Genomic DNA, 25,521 nt, shown 5'->3' with positions numbered 1-25,521 from the left:
AACTATATAATAAACAACTACTTGACACCTAAATGGTATTATTAACAGTACAGAAAATTTATTATAAACAACAAAAAATAAATGCTCAAATTTTCTATTATGTGTGTTTTATTTAGTTCAAATTATTTAATTTGTTAAATTTAAGAACTGAATTATTTAAAATAATTGCTATTTTAATTTTAAAAATATTTTTCACTAAGATATCTTTTAACCATTAGTGAAATTACTAATAGTTAAAAGATATCCTAGTGAAAATAGATACAAATGAAAATAACATACTATAACTAAATCAACACCTGTTCACTCGCTGAGAGATTTATTCTTAACACAAACATTTTCAATCCAATCAATGGATCATCGTCAGGTAAATTAGAACATTTCAAAAAATAGAACAACAGGTTCAAAATACAAAAAATATAAATATTAATAACGGATAACCAATATATTACTAACAGCGAAATAACGTTTTTAAATAATATAATTAATACAAATGCTGCTAAAATTATAAATAAAAATAAAAAATATTAAAATATAACAAATAAATTGTGTATACAAAATATTAATACTTCAAACTTAATAGACAAATCGATAACACTATATATTAATAATGCTTAATAAACTGTACGGAGTTTCTCAACTAAACTATACAGAGTTTTTTATATACATAATATTAAAGCTCCTGCTCTTATTTGAAGTTTTTAACTGCAAACTTCCATGCGGAAGGAAGTCCCTCGGCATCCCTTGCGTTGATGCAATTCCCTTTAAGTTTGCTTTTATAAATTTCTAATTTTTCGGCCGTTTTTGCCAAGGTCGGGGAGTGTATTTGTTTCAGTATATCTGCTTCATTCCATCTTACTATCGAACCCTCCGTTTGCGCCATTTGAGACAATACTGTGGCATTCGAACCTTTTCTCACATCATATCTGTGCTCTTTTATCCTTACCCCTAGATTTCTAGTAGTAACCCCAACATATTCTTTATCTATTCCTAACATCTGATTCTCGTATGGGATCTTATATACACCTGACCTATCCTCTTTTTTAACTATCCCTTTATCATTTCTAAGTATTCTGTACAAATTCGGAGCTCTTTTTAAGACTATTCTTGTAACTTTTTTATTTGCGATTTCTTTCATAATGCTTCCTAAGCGCTTGTTGTACGTAAATTTCGTGTATGTAGATGGACCACGACGAGATATTATTTGTGTACTAGCTTCTAATTTATTGATAATCCCCTTTATAACATTCCTCTTGTAGCCCAACGCTTCTGCTACCTGCATGATTCTTTCTATTTCTGCATCCCTGTCTATTATACTCTCGCAATACAAAAAAGCCCTCCTAACTAACGCTCTAAATGCTGCTAATTTATATTTATAAGGATCATTAGAGCTAGCAGGTATATACAGTGGGCTATGCGTTGGTTTTATAAATACCCCGGTAGATATACGTCCCTCTCTAAACATAACATTAATGTCCAAAAAATGTACCATAACAGAGCTTTTTTGCTCTAGTTTTAAGCTAAGGCCATCCTCATTATCATTAATCCTATCTATAAAGTTAGCAATTACTCGATTGCTATTCCAAATTATGAATATATCATCGACATACCTTTTGTAGTATACTATATTGTTTTTGAAATTACGCAAAACTTTAACCTCGTGTCTACTAACAACAAGCTCACATAACAGCCCTGAAATTGGGCTTCCCATAGGGACCCCTCTACATTGCTTATACGTTTGACCTTCGAATGCAAAGAAGGATTCGCAGCAAACAAGGTTAACCATCTCTACCAACTCATTATTATGCTGTGCTAATGTAGGGTTTACTTTAATCAAGAACTCGATCAGCGCTTCTACACAAGATTCAATCTTAACAGAAGGGAACAAATTTTCGTAATCCAAAACAGTCCCAACTTCGTCATCTACTAAGGTAACCTCTTGTAGTTCTTTGACCACCGTCCCGGGATCCTTAGCCACCAATTCATTACTTTCCATCTTGGAGGAGATATACTCATGCAACCTTTTTTCAAGGAGAAACGTAGGCGCTTTTCGTTTTTCCACAATAGGCCTTATTTTCTTGCCTTCTTTATGAGTCTTAGCAAAGGCAAATAATCTAGGGGTCCCTAGTCTAGGGTTACAACATTTCACTAAAAAAGGTAATGTGAGGCACGGATTTTTTCGGATTTGTATGGGCCACTTAAACATCTAAATTTTCGGTTAATTAATTTCGAAAAAAACCCGAGGAATTTAAACTATATTGAATTTCACCGAGTTTGTAACAACGAACTGAGGAAGTTTACTGTTAAGTGTGAAGAATGCACAGTCATCGTCAACAAGAGTCGATGACGTGTCAGCTCTCGCACAAAAAGATATAAAAGGGGAGATCACCGGAAGCTCAGGGTGTCCGCACACGGAAGGTATTCTTAGTACTTGTGTTCGTCGATCTTCATGCCAAGGACTGTAATCCTGTCGGAGAAGACATAGAAGACACACCCTTCCATACAGATGACATTCGCCAACTCTCCCTTCCACCTAGAGGTATTTAGAGGTCGATTTTATAAAAGCGCTCTCTCTGAACTAGAAATTAGGGCAGCGACCTACCTAAGAATGTAGTCGCCAATTTCTGTAAATACTTTAATATAATCGCATTTAGCTTTAGTATTTTTGTAACTTAGTTTTATTAATTAATAAATGCTTGTTATTCTGTTGACCTGTCTCCTGTCTAAACAGCACCTGCCAACTTACCAATGCACTCCCCACTCACTTTTTGTCCTCCTAGCCATTCAACGACGCTGAGATCGGGCTTCACGAGCCCATGCAGAGTAAGTGGTCATTGTGGGATTAACCCGTGGCCCGCTGCTTATCTCACACTGAATTATTACTATTATGCTGTCAGGTTATACATTCTTTTATAAAAATCTTATGACCTTACTTTTGAATAAGAAAATCAATGAATATGAAATATGCTACTATTATATGCAAAATATGTAGAAAAAGGACTGACACAGGTTAAACTAATTGATATAAAATAAATAAAAAGTTATATTATTGACTAAATGAATTAGTTGAAAAAATAAATTTTTATGATAAATAAAAATGATTTATAGAAATATTAAAATTTCAACACAACAAATGAAACTAATGATTTTCAAGATAATTCTGTATAAAAATAAAATTAGCAATAACTTTATATATTGTTTATGACATTTTATTATACATGATCTAACTATAGATTGCCAAATTAGAGCACAATGCATTGGATTCTCTCTATATTCCCCAGATCCTTTTTTCTCTTCCTTTTAAAAACTTTTAAAAATATTTTTGGGCTGCAATTTGAAAAATTTGTATAAATTCCCACTGTCATCCATCTGTCTGTCTATCTTTCCTTAATCTTGAGAACAGAGTTAGACAGATTAAAGACAAAACCAGATATGGAAACCTTAGAGGCAGGACGCCCCAATTAACTGTATACAAGCTTCCAATGCAAACCAAAAGTCATGTTATTTCAATTCAAAAATTTTCCCTGAAATGAGTTAGATGACCAGCATGACTATTGTTAAAGGAAAAGTATGGTGTACAGGGGCAAGACACTACAGTACTAAGTTGAGGTGAAGAGCATATATTTTAAATTAAATAAATTAAAAGTATGATTAAAAATTGCAGATAATGTCACAATAAATAATTGCTTGTTAATAATTGAAACCATTTGAAACAGATTTTATTTCAGTTTGGAATACATCATTTAATGTATGCTATACTAAAAATAAACATACATTTCTAATTTTTTTCATTTTTCTTTATTTCACAATTTCACTTTCTTTAAAAAATGTATTATATTTAAAATTGCTCACCTCTATTTCGACATCAGCATTATGGCGCAGTAAGATTTTTATAACTTCTACATGGCCATTTTGACTGGCTGCTTGTAAAGCAGTGTGACTAGCAAACATTCCATTTACCTAAAAATTAATAAATTAATATAATGTAATTTTCTTAGATATTACCATTACTATCTTAATAATAATAATATTAAGCCTACACATGATTATATATATATATATATATCTGTTCAACATATATATATATATATATATATATATATAAATTATAGGAAAGCATTTAACAGAATTCCACATTCATGTTTGTTATCTACACTTATTACATTTCTGGAAAACCTAATGCAACTCTGAAGAATGAATAACATTACACCTCAAACTTCAACACCTACACATTTAAAACAAATCAAATACACATAAGACAAAAAAGATCCCTTAAGTCCTCTTTGGTTCTGTCTGGCTTTAAACCCATTGTTCAATAGGATAAACAAAATGAAAATGTATGTGATGGTAGTAGTGATATTGATCACGAAATACCAACTAAAAGTAGATATAGAGGCCAATCTGTGGTTGTGTTCATGGAAATAATAGTGCAAAACAACATCCATGTTAGTAGTGATGATGGTTGGATCCGTACAAACTTTACAAGACCTCAAGTAAACAGTTTCACAGGACAAAAAAGAATCCAATAAAGTAATTTACAGAGTGATGCAACACCATTCGACTGCTTTAGTGTATTTTTCGATGATGAACTTGTGGACAAGATCATTGAAGAAACGAACAGATATGGTGATAGTTTGATAAAATGTGACCATTTACATGAAAATAGTCTTATAAAAAACTGGAAACCAACAACAAATCCTGAATTTAGAAAATTCATTGGACTTATTATGGTCACAAGTATCATTAGAAAACTATGCTGAAATATGTACTTTACAAATGAAGATTTTTTTTCTACACCATTTTTTTTAGTGCAATGTCGAGCAACTGCTTTATACTTTTATTGTCATGTTTGCACTTTACAGACAATAATCAAGCCTCAGGTGGTGATGATAAACTGCATAAATTACACAGTATTATTGATCATTTATGCCACAGGTTCAAATATGCTTACATCCCAGATGAAAATGTGTGTGTAGACAAAAGTCTTATGTTATGGAAAGGCAGACTGGGATTTAGGCAGTATATACTGAGCAAGCATGCTCGTTTTGGCATAAAAATCTTCGAAATTTGCGGGTCACAAACAGGATATGTTTGGGACTTCTCAGTTTACACGGGAACTACGACAGAATATGGAAACTTTGAAGGTGGGCAAAGTGAGAAAGTTGTGCTTACCTTATTAGAATCATTGCTCGGTAAGAATTACAAGATTTTTTAGACAGGTTTTTCACCTCACCAATGTTATCAAAAATACTTCTGAATAAACAAACATATATATGTGGAACTGTGAACAAAAATCAAATTGGAATGCCATGCAATTTTCCTGATCATAAATTGAAGGAAGGTGAATTTGTAAGGAACCAAGTCAGTGTTATTTTTAGCTATTTTTTATTTTGCTTTTTATTCTATTTTTGTTTGGGGCTTATCTTTTGTTAGGACAAAGGTTTCCTCACCACTCACCTTAGAAACTTAAAAATAGAAGAAAGAGAACCAACTCACCGACCAAAAAAAGCGCCATAGAAAAAACTCGCACACACTTGCGCTCCCGAGCAAAAAAATGTAAGTCCGCACCGAGAAAGATGGGGGAGACCCCACAAGCACAAACTTAGGAACTTACTAAACCTTAAAGAATAAAACATTCTGAAAAACTGTAAAAAAGAATAATGTAAAAGGTTAGTGAGAATTGTCAGGAAATAGGCTGCCAGGCAGAAAGGAAAAGTTTACTGTTAGCGATAAGTATGTAAATGAGGGGAGTGATCTCAATCAGAATTGTGACGTCACCTCATAGTATAAAGTCAGAACCTCAAGTGAAGATGACCGAGGTGAGCTTCTGTTAGCAACGAGCGTGATGAGCTTCGTAGCAGCAAACGACAAGAGGTGTCTGATTGCGACAAAGTGGTTCCAAGACGATTTGAAGTTATTCGATTTGTGGATTGAAGATTAGAAAGTCTTGAAAGTTGAGGAAAAAGGTTCCTAGTATATTGAGGTGACGATTAGGACCTTAGTTCATAAGAATTGTTGTACATAAGTTAAGTCTTTGAATTTTTTGTCAAGTTCCAAAGGGGAATAGATTTAAGTTAGAAATAGATTGATTTGAATTTTTTGTCGGGTTGATTCTTATTGATTTTCTTTGAATAAATTTGTTGTTTGACTGTTACTAATTTTTGTACATAGTCATTATTAGAATTATTAAATATTGGATTGGTTTTGACTAACTTTGTCATTATTTCTTTCAGTGCATGCTTAAAGTCCAGGCCTGGCACATTAACGCAAATCCACATAAAGTACCCGTTAGGTAATGGCTATTTCCGGCACAAAGTTGTGTCGCTAATCGTTGTAAAAAGCATAAAAATAACTTAGTACTTTACAAATTTATGATCTATCAGAAAGATGGTGTGTCTGTGTTTTTTTTTTTTTTTTGGAGAGATAAGAGGAATGTGCTGATTCTAAGTACGACGAGAAACAACAAATTCTCAGATTTTGGTAAACATAACAGATCAGAAGATATAATAATGAAGCCGAATTATGTTTTAAAATATAATTGAAATATGGGCGGAACTGATCTGTGTGATGGAGTGATACACAATTATCTATGAATGCGAAAAACGGTGAAATGGTACAAAAAAGTGTTTTTTCACTTGCTGGATATTGCACTATATAATGCTTGTGTTTTCTATCCCCAACATATGAAAAAAAACAGATATCATTTCTTGATTTTCATATGTCTGTTATTAGAGAAGTGATGAAAAAGTTTCACACAAGCAGACATGTAACCCGCTGCAGTCAATCGTCACACAAAAATCCATTATGTTTATCTGAACGGCATTTTCCTAGCCACATCACATACCAGCAATAGAAAAAAAAAAAAAATCAAACCAAGTTTGTAAAATCTGTAAAACAAAAAGTGAGTAGAAACATGTTATAAGTGTGAACAATGTTCCGTTCCACTATGCGTTGTTCCCTGCTTTGAGATTTATCACACTAAAACTAACTACTGAAATAAAGTTTTTTGTTTTTACATTTCTTAATACGTCTATTTTGTGTGTGTAACCACAAAATAGCCACAATTATTTTTTTTCTAAAACGTGTGATTGCATTAAGCTTAATATAGAAAAAATTTTTTATGTGGCACAATATGCAACAGAGAAAATATTCAACACATGATAGGTTAACATACAAATGGAGACGTACAAATACAGACAGAAAATATTGATCTGAAGCTCTAGACAAATGTAAAACACTTCACATTAAAAAAAAATATCTGAAGAAACACAATTTTGCACTCAAAAATGGAGATACCATCAAATCCATCAAATCATAAATTTTAAATTTAAAAAAAATATATTTGAAACAGAATTTTTCACAATAATAATAATTTTAAAAATATGAAAAAATAGCCTAATATTTTTTGTTTAACTTGGGCATAAGTTATAAAAAAGTAATTTGTCACATATATGCATTATGAAAATTTTTTTTTAATTTGTGTGGTATTCAATCTCAGCTGATAGTAAATTTTGATTAAAAATAATAAGCCATTTTATAAAACTAAGTTTAATAATAATTTATATATTAAATAAAATAATTTACTAACATCTGCTTCTGGACGCTTCATTATCTCTTCACACTTTTGAGCATCACCATTTGCAGCAGCTTTTACCAATTCTTCATTAATATCTCCCGAAACATGAGTTTCAAATAATTTTTTCAATAAAGCATTTAATCTTTCTGTAATATATTAAATTTACTATTTTAAAACTCAAGAATAATTTTAATTATAAAATTAATTACATAATTACCAAAATTATAATAATAATATAGATTAACAAAATATAACATTTGCCAACGATAAATGAAAATGGATTTATCAGAATTATAAAAGAATGTAATATTTATTTATTTAATAACTGTTTTTTTCCAAAGATCTGAAAGTAAAATTAAGAAATATTTTTTGAATTCAATGTTTCTTTTAAAGTTTTAACTTTTATACAATTGATTTGACTAAAAGTTAAAGACTAATACTCTACTTCTAATACTACTACAACTTCTATGAACGTTTTACTGATTCTTTATCAAGATTAATCATATTTATGATTTATGAAAAAGAAAATAAATTAAAAATATCTTCAATTTGTTACATTTACATCAAAAATATTGCAGAAAACCAATAAAAATTTAGAAAAATCATTTATATCATTAACATATTTAATATTGAAAGCATTGCATCATATTTCTGATATTACAATGAAAAAAACAATGTAAGATTGGCATTACTAATAATATTTAAATTTGCATAATTAAAGATATTTAGTGTATGTGTAGTGTACATGAATTGAACACTAGAGATCATTTATGCATATCTTTAAACTGTAGAATCAGATTTAAATGATAAAAGGTATTAATTTTTTAAAGATTAAGTCAATGGATTGAGTCTATAATTATTCTAAATTCATCTTTATATGTAAACAATATATTTACTGTGATTATTGACTATAAATGATCATTAAAGTTGGCAATCTTAAGCCTACTTTTCGAACAATCAAGCAGATTTATAAAATTTTGTAAATTTTAATTAAAAAAAGAGTAAAAACTTTAACTTGTGATTTAACACAAGGAGGAAGCAAAGAAAGAAAAGGAAAACTACTACGCTTTTTTACTAACATAGCAATCTCCCTAGTAAGATGAGCACAAGTAGAAATAGACAAGAATGACGTTAGGGTTGCAACAATTTCCAACTGCAACATCTTGCCCGGTAGGGGGATGAAGGAAGCTACTCAGATTGTCAACCTGCAAAACTCCCCACAGAGACTCTTGAGAATTGGAACTTGGAACATGAAGACCTTAATTAAGGAAAGCTGGAAATTCTGAAGAATAAAATGAAAATAAATAAATTAGACATAGTAGGACTAAGTGAAGTGAGATGGAAAGACTCTGGAGAATTAGTGAGTGACGATATCAAGCTTTACTTTTCAGGTGAAAAGAAAGCAATGAATGGAGTGAAGATAGCAATGAAAAATGAATTTGCATCCTTGGTAATTAAAGTTAATTACATAAATGACAGAATCATTATGATCAGAATTCAAGCAGAACCAAAAGATCTGGTATACCAAAAATTCAAGTATATATGCCTACTAGCTCTCATTCAAATGAATAAATAGAGGAAATATACAAACAGGTGGAAGAAATTATGGGAAAAAAAATTCCTGCCTACTATTATTAGCAGATTTTGGAAGACTTAATTATAATTCTTCCTAATTTGAAACCATGTCTGTCTTTCTATTTTGTTTATGTCACACAATAAAGTCTCGGCAAATAAAAAAGAAAATTAAAGAAACATGTAAAGGAAAGCCTTGTTGATTGTACTGCACTTCATTCTGTGACATAAGCAAAATTAATTATAATTTTGTTCTCTTATTAATCTCTTATTAAATCTAATAAAAGATAGCACCTAACACTTCCCTCTAGTGACAAATTATTTAGTAATGAATTTAAAATACAGTAGAGCGTCGTTAATCTGAATCAATTTGGGACTGGGGTTGTTTGGATAACTTACTTTTTGGATAACCAATTATATACAAAAAAATATATTAACCTATCCCATGTTGAAATTTTTCTCCGTTGCATGTCATTTTGCATTGAATTTTCATCGATGTTAAGTCTAACATAAATTTTTAAAAATGATTGTGGCTATTGTATCGTTAAAAACTACTTCTTTATTTTGTACAAACAAAATAAAATACAGGTAGCCCTCGGTTTATGCTGGTTCAATTTACGCCGATTCACAATAACGCCGCTGCAAATTCACGATTTTGCTGTGTAATTCCCCGATTTTCCCTATGCCAGACTGATTTTCGTTTCAGTGTCGACGTATTTACTGAGCCGCGACATTGTACAGTACATTCGTTAAAACAAAGATTTTTATTGAATATATTTATTTTTTCTGTTTAATATTATTGGGTATGTATACATTTGCATTAAATTAATATTAAAATACTAAACGTTTAGGTACCCACGAGTCAAGTTATCAAACTTAATAGTCCAATAAATGGCGTCCAAATCCATAGCGCCATTGAATTTATCCCGTATCAGTTCGTTCAGGAAAACACTTTACGACGCAGTAGCACTTCCAGCGATCACAAACTATTGTTAGTGAGATAAATCTACTTCTCGTTGGCCAGACGATATCTATCTCTCCTTAATTTTCCCGCTCAAACTGACCTTACATATGCGCTACGGCGACCGGTGGTTGACCAATCAGTGTCTCTGCTCATCTGTAGCTCTACGTGGGTTAATGTATCCTTTCAACTATGGAAAGTTTGACGGTTGAACTTTGTGAGTTAGACAATGATTGGGAGCGAAGTGCGAACGAATGTAAAAAGGAGCATCGTCGCATCCATTCGACCATATTCCGAAATTCTCAATGAAAGAAAACAAAAATGTAAACAATTAAAGATAAATACTTTTTCCGAAAAATTTAAGAGATCTGAAACTAAAATTTTTAATAAAAACATTTAACTTAAATTTAATTTTTAAAATGTATTTTATCATAAAATAATTTGTACTTTGCATAATTATTTGCATATTTTTCACTTATGTGGAACCTAACCCTATACCTCAGTGTAAATATGGGTTTGTTTTACGCCGATTCGATTTGCGCCGGCTTTTGTAGGAACGGAACTGCAGCGTAAACCAAGGGCTATCTGTATATCGAAAAATATAAAAACAAAAAAAATTATATTTTGGAAGTTAATCTAGTATCAAAAATGTTTGATTCAGCACAACACAGTCTGACTGGAACACTTTCAGTTAACCGACATTTTGGCTGATCCGCTTTTGGATAAATAACGCTCTACTGTAATTGTGAGGCTCTGAACAGGTCCGAACCCTCACTAAAATTTGCGTTAAAGTAATTGTTTTAGAGATAAAAATATATAGTAGTTAGAAATAGATTTTTATTTTATGAAAACACGACGCTAACTTTTAAACAATAGAAAAATGTAAGTCCGTCGACCATTTCCAGTTGGAGATCGAATTAATTAAACTTCGATTTTGACCTCTCCCACGCCTTCAAAAGGTTTCGAATTGTCATCAGGTGACGAGGAGAGACCAATCGGAAAGTGGGATTCTGAGAGAAAACGGATAAAACCCCATAAATTCAAGGATGCTGTGGCTTCTTCTCCCGAAAGTTCCAAGTGATGGATCTGTTGTTTGTGTGTGTGTCTCGCACCCATCTTCATCTCCATCTCCCGACCTCAGATCGACATCTTTCCATCAGCGGAAGTCGACCGCATTGTCCCGGAGTCGTTGAGACGTGATGGAATGGTTCATTCGTGAACAAGGGACACTCCTTCAAAATGGGACTATCTTGGAAAGGAGAGGAAGACCCAGAGGCTGCAGCTGCTGCAGAACTTCCAAGATTTGGAGAAATCTTGTAAGCTTCTTTCGTGTTTAATAAACGGTTGTGTTGTTTGTAAACGAAGCATCTATCTCTGACTGAACTGCTTCCACATGTCGTTGATTGTTACCACTTGGCAATCAAAACGGCAAGGGAGACGATGATGATATATATCACCTATTATCGTTCATAGAGTTTTTAAAATTTCTCCCCCCTCGGCCCCCACATAATCACAATATACTAGCCCAGAGGTGGCCAACAGTTTTTGCCCCCTGGCCAAATTGGAAAAAAAACTTTTTCACAGGCTGAACCAGAGGCTGCCCTAGGAAGGTTTTAAGGTGGTGCGAGATCTCATTGTAGTGTCACCCCGTAGAGACTAAATTGTACAGTACATAGAGATTACAGATACATTTTTCACATTTGTAATGGAGGGTTAACTCTAAACGCACAGTGAGTTGTTGATCTTCTTTTTTTGTTTTTTTAGGCGTCAGAATTTTTCATCGAGCTATTTGGACTTCAGTAGCTAATATTGAAAGATTAATCACAGGCCATATAAATTCATTAGACGATCCGTATGTTGGCCATGCCTGTACTAGCCCAATATAATATAGTAGTAGTTGGTTTGTTATTAGGAGATTGGAATGCTGTGAAGCAAAAGATGTGGTAGGAAACACAAGAGAGGAAAATATTGTAGGAAAGCATGGACTGGGAAGCATGGACTGGGAAGCAGGAACAGGAGAGGAGGAAGAATACTTGAATTCTGCAAAGAACATAGTATGGTGATTATAAATACATGGTTTCAAAAGCATAAGAGAAGCTTACATACATAGAAAGATCCTGGGGACAACAAAAGATACCAAACAGAATATATACTAATTAAAAAGAGATTCAGTAATTCTATTAAGGAGGTAAGCACCTATCCAAGTGCAGACATAGACTCAGATCTGCACAGATCACAGATCACAACCTCTTACTTGCAAAAGTCAAAATGAGGTTCAAGATCATAAAGAGAAAAAAGACAAGTGAGAAATGAAATTTAGAAAATTTGAAAAGGAAAAGTGAAATGTTTAGATTAGTATCTAAACAAAAAATCAAAGATATAAATGAAGAGGATGCTGAAATACCAAATAAATTGTGGATATCAATGAAGGAAAAGATTTGTGCCACAGCAGAGTGCAAGAAAAGATCAAAGAACTTGTAAACACTGGGTTATGGAGGAAATGGTGAATAAAATAAATGAAAGAAGGTGGAAGAATGTAAACTCTGAAGAAGAAACTAAGATAAACAACTAAGCAAACATTTAAGATGAAAGTGTTCTATTTAAACAGAACCTTTTTATCCTGCTTGTTTGTGTTAATTAGTATTTTGCTACAACTTTAAGGAACTTTTTCTTGCAAACAAACAATTTTCAAATCAAGTTATCTAGGATTTTTCCTTTGTTTTATATATATATATATATATACAAACNACTTGATTTGAAAATTGATATAATATATATATATATTATATCTGCCAACTTTGGCTACATATTTTTACATACAACCTGTATGCATAGAATTGTGAAAAATTTATTTATAGTTATCAACATACTTTCTTTAAAAATTTTATTTTAATAAAAATTAATTATATTTATTGTTTCTATTAATTTAATTTTCTTTCTTTGCATAATTCAAAGCCCAGAATGCAAGATTTGCATAATCCATCCAGAATAACAAAGGCAGTCTTCTGGTCTTTTTCATCCACTTCTTCCAACCAGAAGAACATAGGTTCATCAATAAACAGAACTTGGCATTTTTAGACAGTCAAGAGCATCATTGATTCTCAGGAGCAGATGCATTCATTTTCACTAATCAATGCAAAACTATCTCTCTGTGATTATCTGGTAAGAATGTCTGGTGAGTTCCAGGAAGAACTTTTTGAATAATGACTCCCTAGGCAAGCATCTTATCAATCTCCTCACTGATGATCTTCCATTCAACCAGCAGGACATTGTATGGTTTGTTTGATCAGGAGGTCACCAGCATAGATGCAACATTTTATGTTAATGTTAGCTGTTCCTCAGAGGGCATCCAAAACAAATAAACTTATACTTAGAGAGCAAAGCTAAAAGGTTAGTCTTTGTTCCAAAATCAGCACTGCATCAATCAGTGATTGAAGAGATGGTCAATGTTCAGCAGTGTTGGGTTCTAGATTTTTAGTGATGGGTGTGAAAATAACAGACTTGATTTTGAGTTCCCACTCCACAACATTCATTCTAGCAAGTAAAAGTTGAGGTATCAAGCAGCTCTTTGTGATTCAGATTTTAAGATGACCATTGTTGGATAAAAGTAAACTATTTGTCATGAAAAAGCTTTTCTCTAGTCCCACTTGGAAATTTCCTTTCACAATACTAGTCATACACTGAAGATTGTATATGGCTGATAGAATCTGTCATAGAAAGAGCCAAGAAGTATCTTCAGAAATGATTAGTACAGAGATGGTTGACAATGAAGATAATTGGTTGGTTGTTTCCAAAAGACAATCTAGTCTGGTTAAATTGATGAGACAGTCTCTTCCAAACAGTCAGCTGAAGATCAGTCTTCCCTGCAGTATTGTTGAATTAGAAAATTGATGGGAATTGAGAGAGATGAGAACAAATATGGCAGGGCATTGACTGAGAATGCTTAAAGATGTTCCATCCATGCTAGAGATGGTTAGGAAAGTTTCAATAAAAATTTTAAGTTTCCATTTCAGTTTTTGAACATAACAGAAACTTCATCCCATGTCAATGAGTTCTGGTACTATGATATAGTAAACTATAAAACTATGACAAAAGTTTGCAATGAAGCTGATTGGAGGATTGAGCCAGATGCTCTTTACATCTCACAGGCCTTCCAGTTTGTAGATTGAATAGCTGACAGCTTCAGATTAGTCAATGTATATATGTTGTGATGAGTTTCTAGAATAATTTTGGCTTCTGTTGAAGGTTGGACTTTTGAATGGAACAAATCCTGTTTTCTACTTCACTGAGTTTTGTCAAGTTGTATGATCCCATACCTGGTGTCCCACCAAAAATAGGTCATGAAAATAGCACAGGACAAACTTCAGGCATAACAGATATTACAGGACATGAATATTACACAAAAGAAGTATACTAAAATTATTAAAACAACAAGAAATAAGAAAAGTTGGCTCAAACAGTTCAACACAAAAAAAATTCCAAAATCAAATTGTATCAATTGTTTACTATTCAAATATTTTTTAAAGTTATGTCATGGCTTCATCTGATTGGCCAATAGTCATGGCAGCAAAAGTCAATTTAAATAATTTTAGAAACTTTGTTTGTGTTTTAAAATTCATATCAAACTTTAACTAAATCAATCAATAATTTTAATAATATAAAATAAACAGAAAGTACAAATTTTTATTAATATTATCAATAATATCAATCATAACTTAATCTTAGTATAATGATATCAATAATATTAAAAGTAAACTTGTAAATAATATTTGTTTTATAGATATAGAGTAACAACAATAATAATAATAATAGTTACCTCCACTAGCTGTACCAGGAAGTGTACCATCAGAAGAAACTTTTGTGACAGCTGCAGGATTATATGTCCAAGATGTCCCACATACTTCTACTTTGAGATCGTTATCATGATAAATCTGCTGCACACGACCAATTTTTCCCAAAGTCTAAAATTTAAAGTTTAATCTAAAATCAGAAATCTGAACAAATCAATTTCATAAAACTTTACTTAATAAATTATTATTTATTCTTCTAAAATAATTACTAAATAATAATAACAAAATAGTTTATCATGAACTTTGTTCACTTGAAGATGATGAATGTAAGTTTGTTGAAAGTGCTAGTGAAAACACTCACTGTATTTTTATTTTCTTTTTATGTGATATTTGGCATGAGGTTCAAGCTTTATTGTGTTACATGATTACTTCAGTCAAATATTTTCTTACAAATAATGTTTTAACTTCAAAGAGTAATCCAGGACAGGTGGCATTCTGTGGAAATAGGGGCAATAAAGCTGTAGGGGATAGGAAAATATCTTGTAAATTTGAATTTTTGAGAAGTCAAAGTTAACTTAGCAAATACAAAATTTGTGGGATTGTTACTTAAAACAATACAATTAGTTTGGGAAAGAAAATCACAAACTCAATGCATAAAATTGATCTGTGACAAAATACAAACTATTTAGTTTTATTTGACAGTAATAAATAAATTATTCTGTGTAAGAAACTATTTACTTTATCACACCTTATCAGATACTTTATCATAGGTTTTTGTTCATTATTAGTGAAATTAGTGAGTTAATAAAGAAACCAAAAAATAAAGTATCATTTCTGAATGTTAATTGAAATATTGCATAGAGAAGGAAACTGAAACTATAAGATATATATTTTTATAAAATTTTTCTTTCTTACAGGAGTCATTGCTTCTGCCCATTCACCATGTCCACGTTGAAGAATTTTGATACGTTCAAGATCATTGCATATTTGAACTAAATCTCCAACAGAAAACTGTTGAGTAGAACTAGCATCACCTCCTCCAGATGCAGAAGTTGGAGGAGCAGAATTTACTTTGGTCAAAACTGCTGGATTAAAAGTCCATCTGAAATAATTGACAATTTATAAACTTTATAGCTTGTCCACTTTTATATTTTTTTATAATTATAAATATATTCAAACGTTTTTCACTAATTTATCATTAATTTTTAGCTATGTTCATAAGAAAATTGTGTAATTTCAAATTATAATAATTTTCTTTATAGATTAATAAATTTAAAATTAGCACAATAATATAAAAGCAAAAACTTTAATAAATTTTAAAATAAAGCAAAATAATATTTTTCCATAAATACTTAAAATAACATCTCAAGCTTTGGCTATTGTTTCCATAGAAAATATATGTTCATTTTATGTATTTCTTTTTTTGAGAAAAATTATTAACAATAAATAAAAAGATAAACATAATGAATCTCTTATATGCAAATACAGTGAAACTTCTCTAAAACAGACACTTATAGGACAAAACAAAATGTCTGTTATGTCCACCCAAAACAGGTATTGTGAAAATTACCTTCAAATGAAATATCCTGTAAATGTGGCCTAAACTATTTTTATTTAAAAACTCATACACATATCATGCAAAAAAATATTAATAAGACACATTATAGTAATTAATTATCATAAGAAAATCATGATTAGTTTTTTAAAAATTCAAAATGCACTCACTACGCAAAATTAAATCATATGCTAGCTTTCTAATCTCCATCTGACAGATGGTTATGGTGGTTAAAACATGGTTAAAACATTAACCTACTGCTCTGGAGGATTTTGGGATCAAATCCAAGCAGTAAATCCCAGGAATTTTTTGAGGGAGGTCTGTCCCAAATATGTTGAACCTTGTCCCTCACTACCCAGCTGCCTCCATTGTAGGCCTGGTGCAGATTTGGCCAGGCGTACAATGCCGAATTAAAAGTCCGTGGTATGGAAAAAGGTCCTCTTGGTGTCCACAGGACAGAAAGAATAAAAACAATTCTAAATCTTTTATGCTAGTGTTACAGACATGTGTATGACTTTCGGTGATTCAAGTAGCAGATATCATTTCAACTATGGAGGCATCACAGCCATCTTTATACTCAATTTCTTGAATCTTAGAAAATCATTGAAAGATTGTTTCTGTATTTTGACTTGTGCACTCAATTAGGATTGTTAGAATCTATGTCAACATAATGGTTTGTGGTAATGGTAAATCCTGTTGCATTCATGAGATTGTTGTATCCATATCATTTGCAATAGGAGTTACAAAATTATATTAAAAATAATATACAAAAGTGTTCTCATTTCTGGAAGGAAATCCAACTTTGACAAAACAACTTTGAATCATTAATGGCAGAACCTGTCTCCAAACACTTGAAATCCATGAAATAATTTGAAAGACACTGAGCTGCTTTGTCAACATTTCAAGCAATGCTCCACAATCTATTTTTGTGATTATGTGCTTCATACCATTTGCTTGTAGTTGAATTAAAACTTTTGAATTATGACTCAATCCAAAGGTTGAGTGTTACATTTGGCAGCATAAATATAACCTTGAGCTAAATGTTTGAATGCGGTGCAGCAATATCAAGAAACAAATGCACTTTTCTGTTTTGGCACAACACTTTCCTTTTCCTGTTCAGCTGTTCCAGCCACATGGTGATAATTTTTCCTGTCATCCAAGCCTTTGTTTGATTTCCATTTAATTTGAAATTTTTAACATCTATATTAATGAAATACCTTTGTTTGGCAGCCTTTTCAATCATCAAAGGTTTCTCACATTCTCCATTCATACTTGTGCATACAGAACTAAACATAAATTTACAAACAAATTGCAAGAGCCAACAAAATCAACATGACATACAAAAGAAACCCATCTATATACTCATTATCAGAAATACCAAAGACCTTATTGACAAGAAGCATCTGTGTGGAGTGTGCTCCATCTCCTTAATAGACAACTGATTTAGCAAGAAATGGGTTTACATAGGAGCAGTGGCATATTCTCTAATACCATATATTAAAGAGCATCTCAATTCCATCCAAAGGGTCAACCAACCACTGCTCTTGCTGCCTTTATAACCAAAAACACACCCAAGTGTCTCTCAATGAAGCCCATATTTTACATCCAGTTGCGGACTGGGCCCTTTTGAAACATGCAGAGAGGCTAGAAATACATAATGTACTACCAGGAACACAGCAATAAATTACAGATATTCAGATTCTTTTCAAATGCATAGAAGTCCTTCTTTGAAATTCACTTGTCTTACAAATTTTTAATATTAAAAATTTGTAAAATTTGTTGACATCCTTATTGTTGCCTACAGATTCAACCAATGGAATAACTATTCTATTTCTTAATAAAATTGAAGACAGTCTGCCCAATAAAGCTTTATTGGGTAGACTGTCTTCAATTTTATTAAAAAATAATCTCCATTGGACGAAAAAATTTACAGATAATATTCTATTTCTTTCAAAATTATGTTCCATTTTATATTTTATGTTTAACTGTATTCTAAATCATCATCTTCAGTTTTTGTTTACATTTGTTTAATAAGTAAAGTGTCTTCTTGCTGGATATTTTAGTTGTGGAGTGATTATTTTAACATTGTTGCATCCAGTTTTATGAATTATCAACTTTTGCCTGTAAATAAAATTGTTGGCAATTCTTTTGCTACTTTGCTAAAAGAACATCATTCATCCTTGAAGCACAAAGTTTTGTCTGAGAGAGTGTAAAAAACCAGTCCTGTTTTGTGTTGAAATTACTTTCTGGGAAACAGCTAGTGATAATGTTACTGTACTACTATATTATGACTAGCAGACCCCACCAAGCGTTGTTGTGGCTCAAAATGTATCTATTATAAATGTATAACACTTCCCCCATGGGGGGAAAATTTTTCGAAAAATTTCTTCTTAGTATACATTCTCTTGACGTACCCTATTAAAACGCAATCAAAAACGCAAAAACCTGCATCTAAAATAATATAATAGAAGCCAAGTTTTTCACAGTAAGCCTTAATTCTGTCCCTCTCCCCCGCGGGGGAATATCGAAAAATCCCTTCTTAGTGTACATTCTTCTTAGGGTACATTCTGTTGATGTCTAAAATAGTATAAATAGAAGCAGAGTTCTTTACGGTAAGCCTTAATCCTAACCATCTCCCTTCAGTGGGAGGAATTTCGACACATATATTATATAAAAAGACGTGCGTATTCGAATGCAGCGTTGTGTCAAAATTTCAAAGGAGTTGGTAGGAACAAACGAACATTACATTTTTATTTATATAGATAGATAGAAGATGATCTGCTTTAGTTCATTTTCACAGAAAAGCATAATGCCTCACAGAAAAGCAAACTTAGGGTGTCGTACTTGTAGCGCCATCTGTTGGACATAAAAGCCTCAACCTAGATTATATTTTTTAATTTATATGAATGTTTATCGGAATAATATACAGCCTATGTCCACCCTGAGGTTCCATTCTAAATATTGGTGAAAGAATTTTTGAAATTGGATGAGTAGTTTCGAAGATTACCTGCTGCAAAGAAACTTACATACATACATACAAACATTACCTCTTTATAATATTAGTATAGATGAACCCCCAGATGATCTCCTACAGAACAACTTTGAATTTGATATATCATTTTCAAATTTTTTCAAACCATCCATTTAAGGCTCACGACATTTACTTCAATTACAAACTATAAAGTTTTGGTTTGTATGATTCACCCCAAACATTCTAACTTATAACTCTGCAGAACCATTCTATAACTGCTTTTCCATGAGAGTGCAATTCCCACTTTGCAACTGCCAGATTTACTGCTTGTTGTCATTGCAGCTTAATAGTAGTCCTTGATTCTTAATGATTTTCATAGCTCTCATTTCCTATTCTTAAACACTTCTAATTTTCCCATTCTACACATCTCATTTGTGATATTCAATAACTTTCATATTCTCTTTTAATATCAGTGATTTTATACCAACACTTGCAGATTCTCTTTTCAATATAGAAAAAAACAACATATTTTGTCTTTACCACAGATTAAAAATAAAAATGGATGTAGGTGTATGTATAGACAATCATAAACTTCTTATTTTAAGTTTTTGGAATTGATTTGACTGCAACTGCAGAAACCCCAAATAAAGGTGACTCAATAAGAATTAAGAGAGATTGATCTCGCAACTTCTCTCAATGGCCATATCCATAATGCATCTCATAGCCATGTCCATAATGATGATGAATGTCCATACAGGAGAGATCAATTGTAATGAAGTTAAATACTGTATGTAACTTAATTAATTGTAATTATAATGATTGATTGATGGTGAAGTTTTATACCAGCACATGAAAATTATTAATTATGGTGGGGTTTTTGCTTTAGAGAGGTGACCATTAAGAGATATCACTATACAACATCCTTCTAAGTTGCACATCTGTGCAGCAATGCAGTGACTATTGCTGCTATGCACATGAATTTTGTTATCAAATAGCATTGTCCACAACTGTTGTTTTTGTTGCAATTACTGTTGAATAAGTCAAGTAATGTTTTGAGTCATACATATATTTTAGTTCATACATTAAAAAATTCTATTTGTAGCATGAACTATATATTGCTTTTATTACGCAATTTCTTTATTCAAACTGTTATATCAAATCACATACAAACAAATAATAAATTTAATAATAAAAATTAATATACTATGCAGTTTCCAAGCCCATAAAAATTCTTGTCCCATGTAGAAAATGTTGATATATACCTAAAACTAAATCCTAATATGCAACTACTTCTTCAATCAATACATTTGTTATACACAAAACTTTTGTTTTTTTCTATTAAGACAATTTATTTCAAATTTTTATTAATGTGTTGAAGCATACCATTAAATAGCTGTTTGATACTGTGTATAGAAATGCTCAATTTTGTTTGATTTTTGAAGTGACCTAAAGACAGGATTAAATGATTAAATGATGGTATTCCAAAACTGTTAATAAACAATTTCTGTCTCTTAAAAACTCTTCTAGTGTTTTTGTGTTTGTATATGGAGTTAAGTAATGGAGTCAATAGGCTTACTAAAGATAAAAAAACTTTAGAACTAATATGATAAATCTTTTTTATATGTTAAAACTATAAAAATATTTGAACATAAGACAAATATTAACAACATTAGAATAATATCTACAAAAAACAAAATTACAAATTACAAAAAATTGTATAAATCTGGTTTGTTACAAAGAATATGCCATTCTTGCCACACTTTTTCTACAGTATACAACTGAAATGGTTATCAAAATGAAAAAATATGTTAATGCAATCAATCAAAACTAAATTGAATATTTTAAGCTACCTTTCGCACCTATTGTAATACTTTCAACTTTGTTAGTTTCATTTCATATTTTCTTTCAAAATATACTCATAATAAATTTATTATATTAATTTCAAATTATGAATAATGTAATGAATATTTTTAAAAATAATAAATTTTGTGAGATCCAAATAGCCCCTGGGTCTAAGTAACAATTTAAAAATAACATTAAAATTATAAAGTAAAATATTCTTTCATTTTGGTGTGAAATTAACCATTTTCTAACATGGGAAAACTGATAAAAGAGCCATTTCCTTTAACGGAAACTGAAGCATCCTTTGTTTTCCACTTATCTGTTACAAATCTCACCACTTTGGAAATTGCCGACCTCTCAATAATTCACCCTTTTCATCTGTTCACGTGAGAGAATCCCAGTATGCTGATTGGTCGCAGATCAGGGAATATAGTCAAAGTTTTACAGAATTCGGGGAGTATGTCGAGAGATCTCATAGGGAAAGGAGGTATCCCATATTGTCTCCCTAAGGCCAACGCTCTTAGTTAGGAGTACGCCAGAAGATCCCACGAAAGGAAGACATAGTCCATATTTGCTCCATAAGGCCAACACCCTTAGTTGTATCCAGTCAACTATAATAATGAGTTAATATAATAGAAAAGAAGAAACTTTCATTATTGTGCCAAATCAAGATCTCTCCATGAAATGAAGAATGATGCGAGAATACAAAAGAAGATAAAGATAAAGTAAATTGAGGTAGAATGTTTATAACTAAATATGTGAGCTCTCTCTCTTGAAGCATATATTTTAAGTAATCCATTGTCTCATTCATTTAATTATATTTTGATCTACTCCATTTGTGTAATTTTATTACTTTTATTTTTCTTATTGTTTGTTTAAAGAAATGTCTCCTCTTTGTCTGAATCAAATCACACGCGTGTTAATCCGCGTATCAAAATTTGATTAACTGGTGTCGGGACCTGATGTAGATCTAGACTTCAACGTCCAGATCGTTCTTAAACATTTACTGCCCTCCTAGAAAAAGATTTAGAGNTAACTTCTGTGCGACTTTCTTGGTCTAACTTTAGAGTTAAGCCGTAGGCGTTTTTGTTAAAGGCTTCTAACACTTTCTCTATATCAGGTTTGGTTTTCCAAATAATCAAAATATCATCCACATACCGCATGTAGCTAAGGATATTGGATTGAAAGCTTAGTAAGACCTTTTCTTCTAATTTTCGTACGACGAGTTCGCATAGATCCCCAGAGACTGGGCTACCCATTGGTACGCCTCTTTTTTGGATGTACGTTTGACCATCAAAGTAAAAAAAGGAGGAATAGCAGATTAGATGTGTAAGCTCTAGTATTTGTGAATGGAATCTCTGGCTGTCAGTTGTTGTAGTGAGAAAGAAATCCCTTAGCTCACAAAAACATGGTTCCAATCGAATGGAACCATGTTTTTGTGAGTATATCTTGTGAGTATATTCTGTGTAGTATATCTTTCCAGTTTACGTGTGTTAATTTTTTGTCTATTGTAATATTTTCAACTTTGTTAGTTTCATTTCATATTTTCTTTCAAAATCTACTCATAATAAATTTATTATATTAATTTCAAATTATGAATAATGTAATGAATATTTTTAAAAATAATAAATTTTGTGAGATCCGAATAGCCCCTGGGTCTAAGTAACAATTTAAAAATAACATTAAAATTATAAAGTAAAATATTCTTTCATTTTGGTGTGAAATTAACCATTTTCTAACATGGGAAAACTGATAAAAGAGCCATTTCCTTTAACGGAAACTGAAGCATCCTTTGTTTTCCACTTATCTGTTACAAATCTCACCACTTTGGAAATTGCCGACCTCTCAATAATTCACCCTTTTCATCTGTTCACGTGAGAGAATCCCAGTATGCTGATTGGTCGCAGATCAGGGAATATATTCAAAGTTTTACAGAATTCGGGGAGTATGTCGAGAGATCTCATAGGGAAAGGAGGTATCCCATATTGTCTCCCTAAGGCCAACGCTCTTAGTTAGGAGTACGCCAGAAGATCCCACGAAAGGAAGACATAGTCCATATTTGCTCCATAAGGCCAACACCCTTAGTTGTATCCAGTCAACTATAATAATGAGTTAATATAATAGAAAAGAAGAAACTTTTAATATTGTGCCAAATCAAGATCTCTCCATGAAATGAAGAATGATGCGAGAATACAAAAGAAGATAAAGATAAAGTAAATTGAGGTAGAATGTTTATAACTAAATATGTGAGCTCTCTCTCTTGAAGCATATATTTTAAGTAATCCATTGTCTCATTCATTTAATTATATTTTGATCTACTCCATTTGTGTAATTTTATTACTTTTATTTTTCTTATTGTTTGTTTAAAGAAATGTCTCCTCTTTGTCTGAATCAAATCACACGCGTGTTAATCCGCGTATCAAAATCTGATTAACTGGTGTGGGACCTGATGTAGATCTAGACTTCAACGTCCAGATCGTTCTTAAACATTTACTGCCCTCCTAGAAAAAGATTTAGAGATTGAATCTTACGATTTTGTGCCGATTAAGTGATACCCTTGGCAGGTACCCCCGGCTTATCTCACAATTTTAAAGTGATTCATCCATGTTATTTTTAGATCTGGACAAGTATTCAAAATTAAAAAGATCTTTAATGTAATAAAAGGCAAAAATATTTGCAATCTATAAATATAAAAATTAAACACAACTTATCAATAAATATACCACAAGTATTCTATATATTAAAAACTCTAATTTGAAATAATTATATACAATCAAAAATAATATGGACTAACTTTATAATTCAATGATAAATAAAAAATTATGAAACAATAAAATTTAGAATTTTCTATCTAAAATTTGGTCTTAAAATTAATAATTATTTCAAATTTAATAACAGTAAAGCCTTTTCTAGAAAATGATAATTTTAATTTATCTTTACCTGTTACCACTAGGATAAGAAACTACAATGTCTTGATCTTCGTCAATTCCAACAACAGTTCCAGTAGTACCAAGACACTAAAAAAACATATTTACAATATAGATTTGCCAATACCTCAAAAAATTTTCTATATTTCTATAATAATTAAACTTAAAACAGTAACTGTCAGAAAACTTAAAATTTACTTTGCTTTCAGAATAAAAAAATTTAGCAATACTCTCTTTTTAACTTTAAGTATAAATTTTTATACGGTGAAACCTATGTAAACCAGAATTTCATGGAACCACTAAACCACTAAATTATTTTTTCCATTTTGGCAAGTTTTCATTTTGAACAGATTTTAGTATTTTTTCTGTATTTCTTTAAACTACATCAGATAAATGTCACACAGTTACATTCATTCTTTTATAGTAAAATCAATTTATATGTGTAAAGAAATTTTATTACTAGGCTTAAACCAAATTAATCCCAACTAAATATGAAAGTATTCAAATGAAAGAATTTAGAACTGCAAAAAGTTCTCACTGTTTCCCAGAACTTGTGCTAGGATTCAAATATGAGCTCACGTGACAAGCAAACAAGCCAATTAGAGTTCCAAAAACAAGTATCTGGTTCAGCTGTCAGAAATTTTAATTGCATTACAGCAGGTGTTTGCAACTTGTGTTTCACAGAACCCTAAAGTTCTGCAATAAAAATTTGGGGTTCCACAATAAAATCCATTGAGTCTAGTGATGTATGAATGTGCCATTGCAGATTTGGGATGTGAGGTGTAATTGTTCTAGTCAAATAAAATAATTAACATTAGAGTGTAGCAGCGTTACAATTACAATTTATAAGCATAATTAAGAAGTACTCTAGTAATTTTGATGGCTTACATCCACCCAATTCTTGCCTGATAATTGTTCTAGTCTCGGATCAAGTCCGAGAATTTGAGCCTAGACTATACACATGCTAAAGTTATCTATAAACCAACGATGGGCCAGTTACGGCCCGCGAAGAGTTTCTATCCGGCCCGCGAGATGTTTAGAAGAAATTATAAATAAATATTTTTCAATGTAATTCGTCTAGTTTAAATTGAATATTATTTTCTGAAGTGTTGCGGCAGCAATGACAGGAAAAAATAAGGGAGTCATTTCTTTATTCAAACAAAAAATGGGAGAACAGAATTTTTCTAAATTATATCTCATCGCATCATCCATCAAGAAAATCTATGTGCAAAAGCTATGCAATTAGAAAATGTAATGTCTGTCGTATCCAACTACATAGTGCTGTTTTTATTGTGTTTAAAGTCACTTAGATTTTACAAATAGGTGAGCC

General features: G+C 31.4%; 1 protein-coding gene across 2 annotated transcripts in view; it reads right to left on the bottom strand.

The window, feature by feature from the left end:
- LOC111636849 (E3 ubiquitin-protein ligase MIB1-like) overlaps window positions 1-25,521 on the bottom strand; it is a 69,220-nt gene that overhangs the window by 17,870 nt on the left and 25,829 nt on the right. For both annotated transcript variants that reach the window (XM_023382239.1, XM_023382238.1), the window contains exons 6-10: window positions 24,205-24,281; window positions 15,812-15,998; window positions 14,923-15,067; window positions 7,586-7,719; window positions 3,850-3,957 (exon numbers count right to left, since the gene is read on the bottom strand). In XM_023382239.1, the coding sequence (XP_023238007.1) occupies window positions 3,850-3,957; window positions 7,586-7,719; window positions 14,923-15,067; window positions 15,812-15,998; window positions 24,205-24,281 (651 nt within the window). The remainder of the gene's footprint in view (window positions 1-3,849; window positions 3,958-7,585; window positions 7,720-14,922; window positions 15,068-15,811; window positions 15,999-24,204; window positions 24,282-25,521) is intronic.

This window comes from Centruroides sculpturatus, unplaced genomic scaffold, assembly GCF_000671375.1.
Source record: "Centruroides sculpturatus isolate CEXI.00-Female unplaced genomic scaffold, Cexi_2.0 scaffold1101, whole genome shotgun sequence".
Lineage (NCBI taxonomy): Eukaryota > Metazoa > Arthropoda > Arachnida > Scorpiones > Buthidae > Centruroides > Centruroides sculpturatus.
This window is presented reverse-complemented; position numbering and strand designations above follow the sequence as displayed.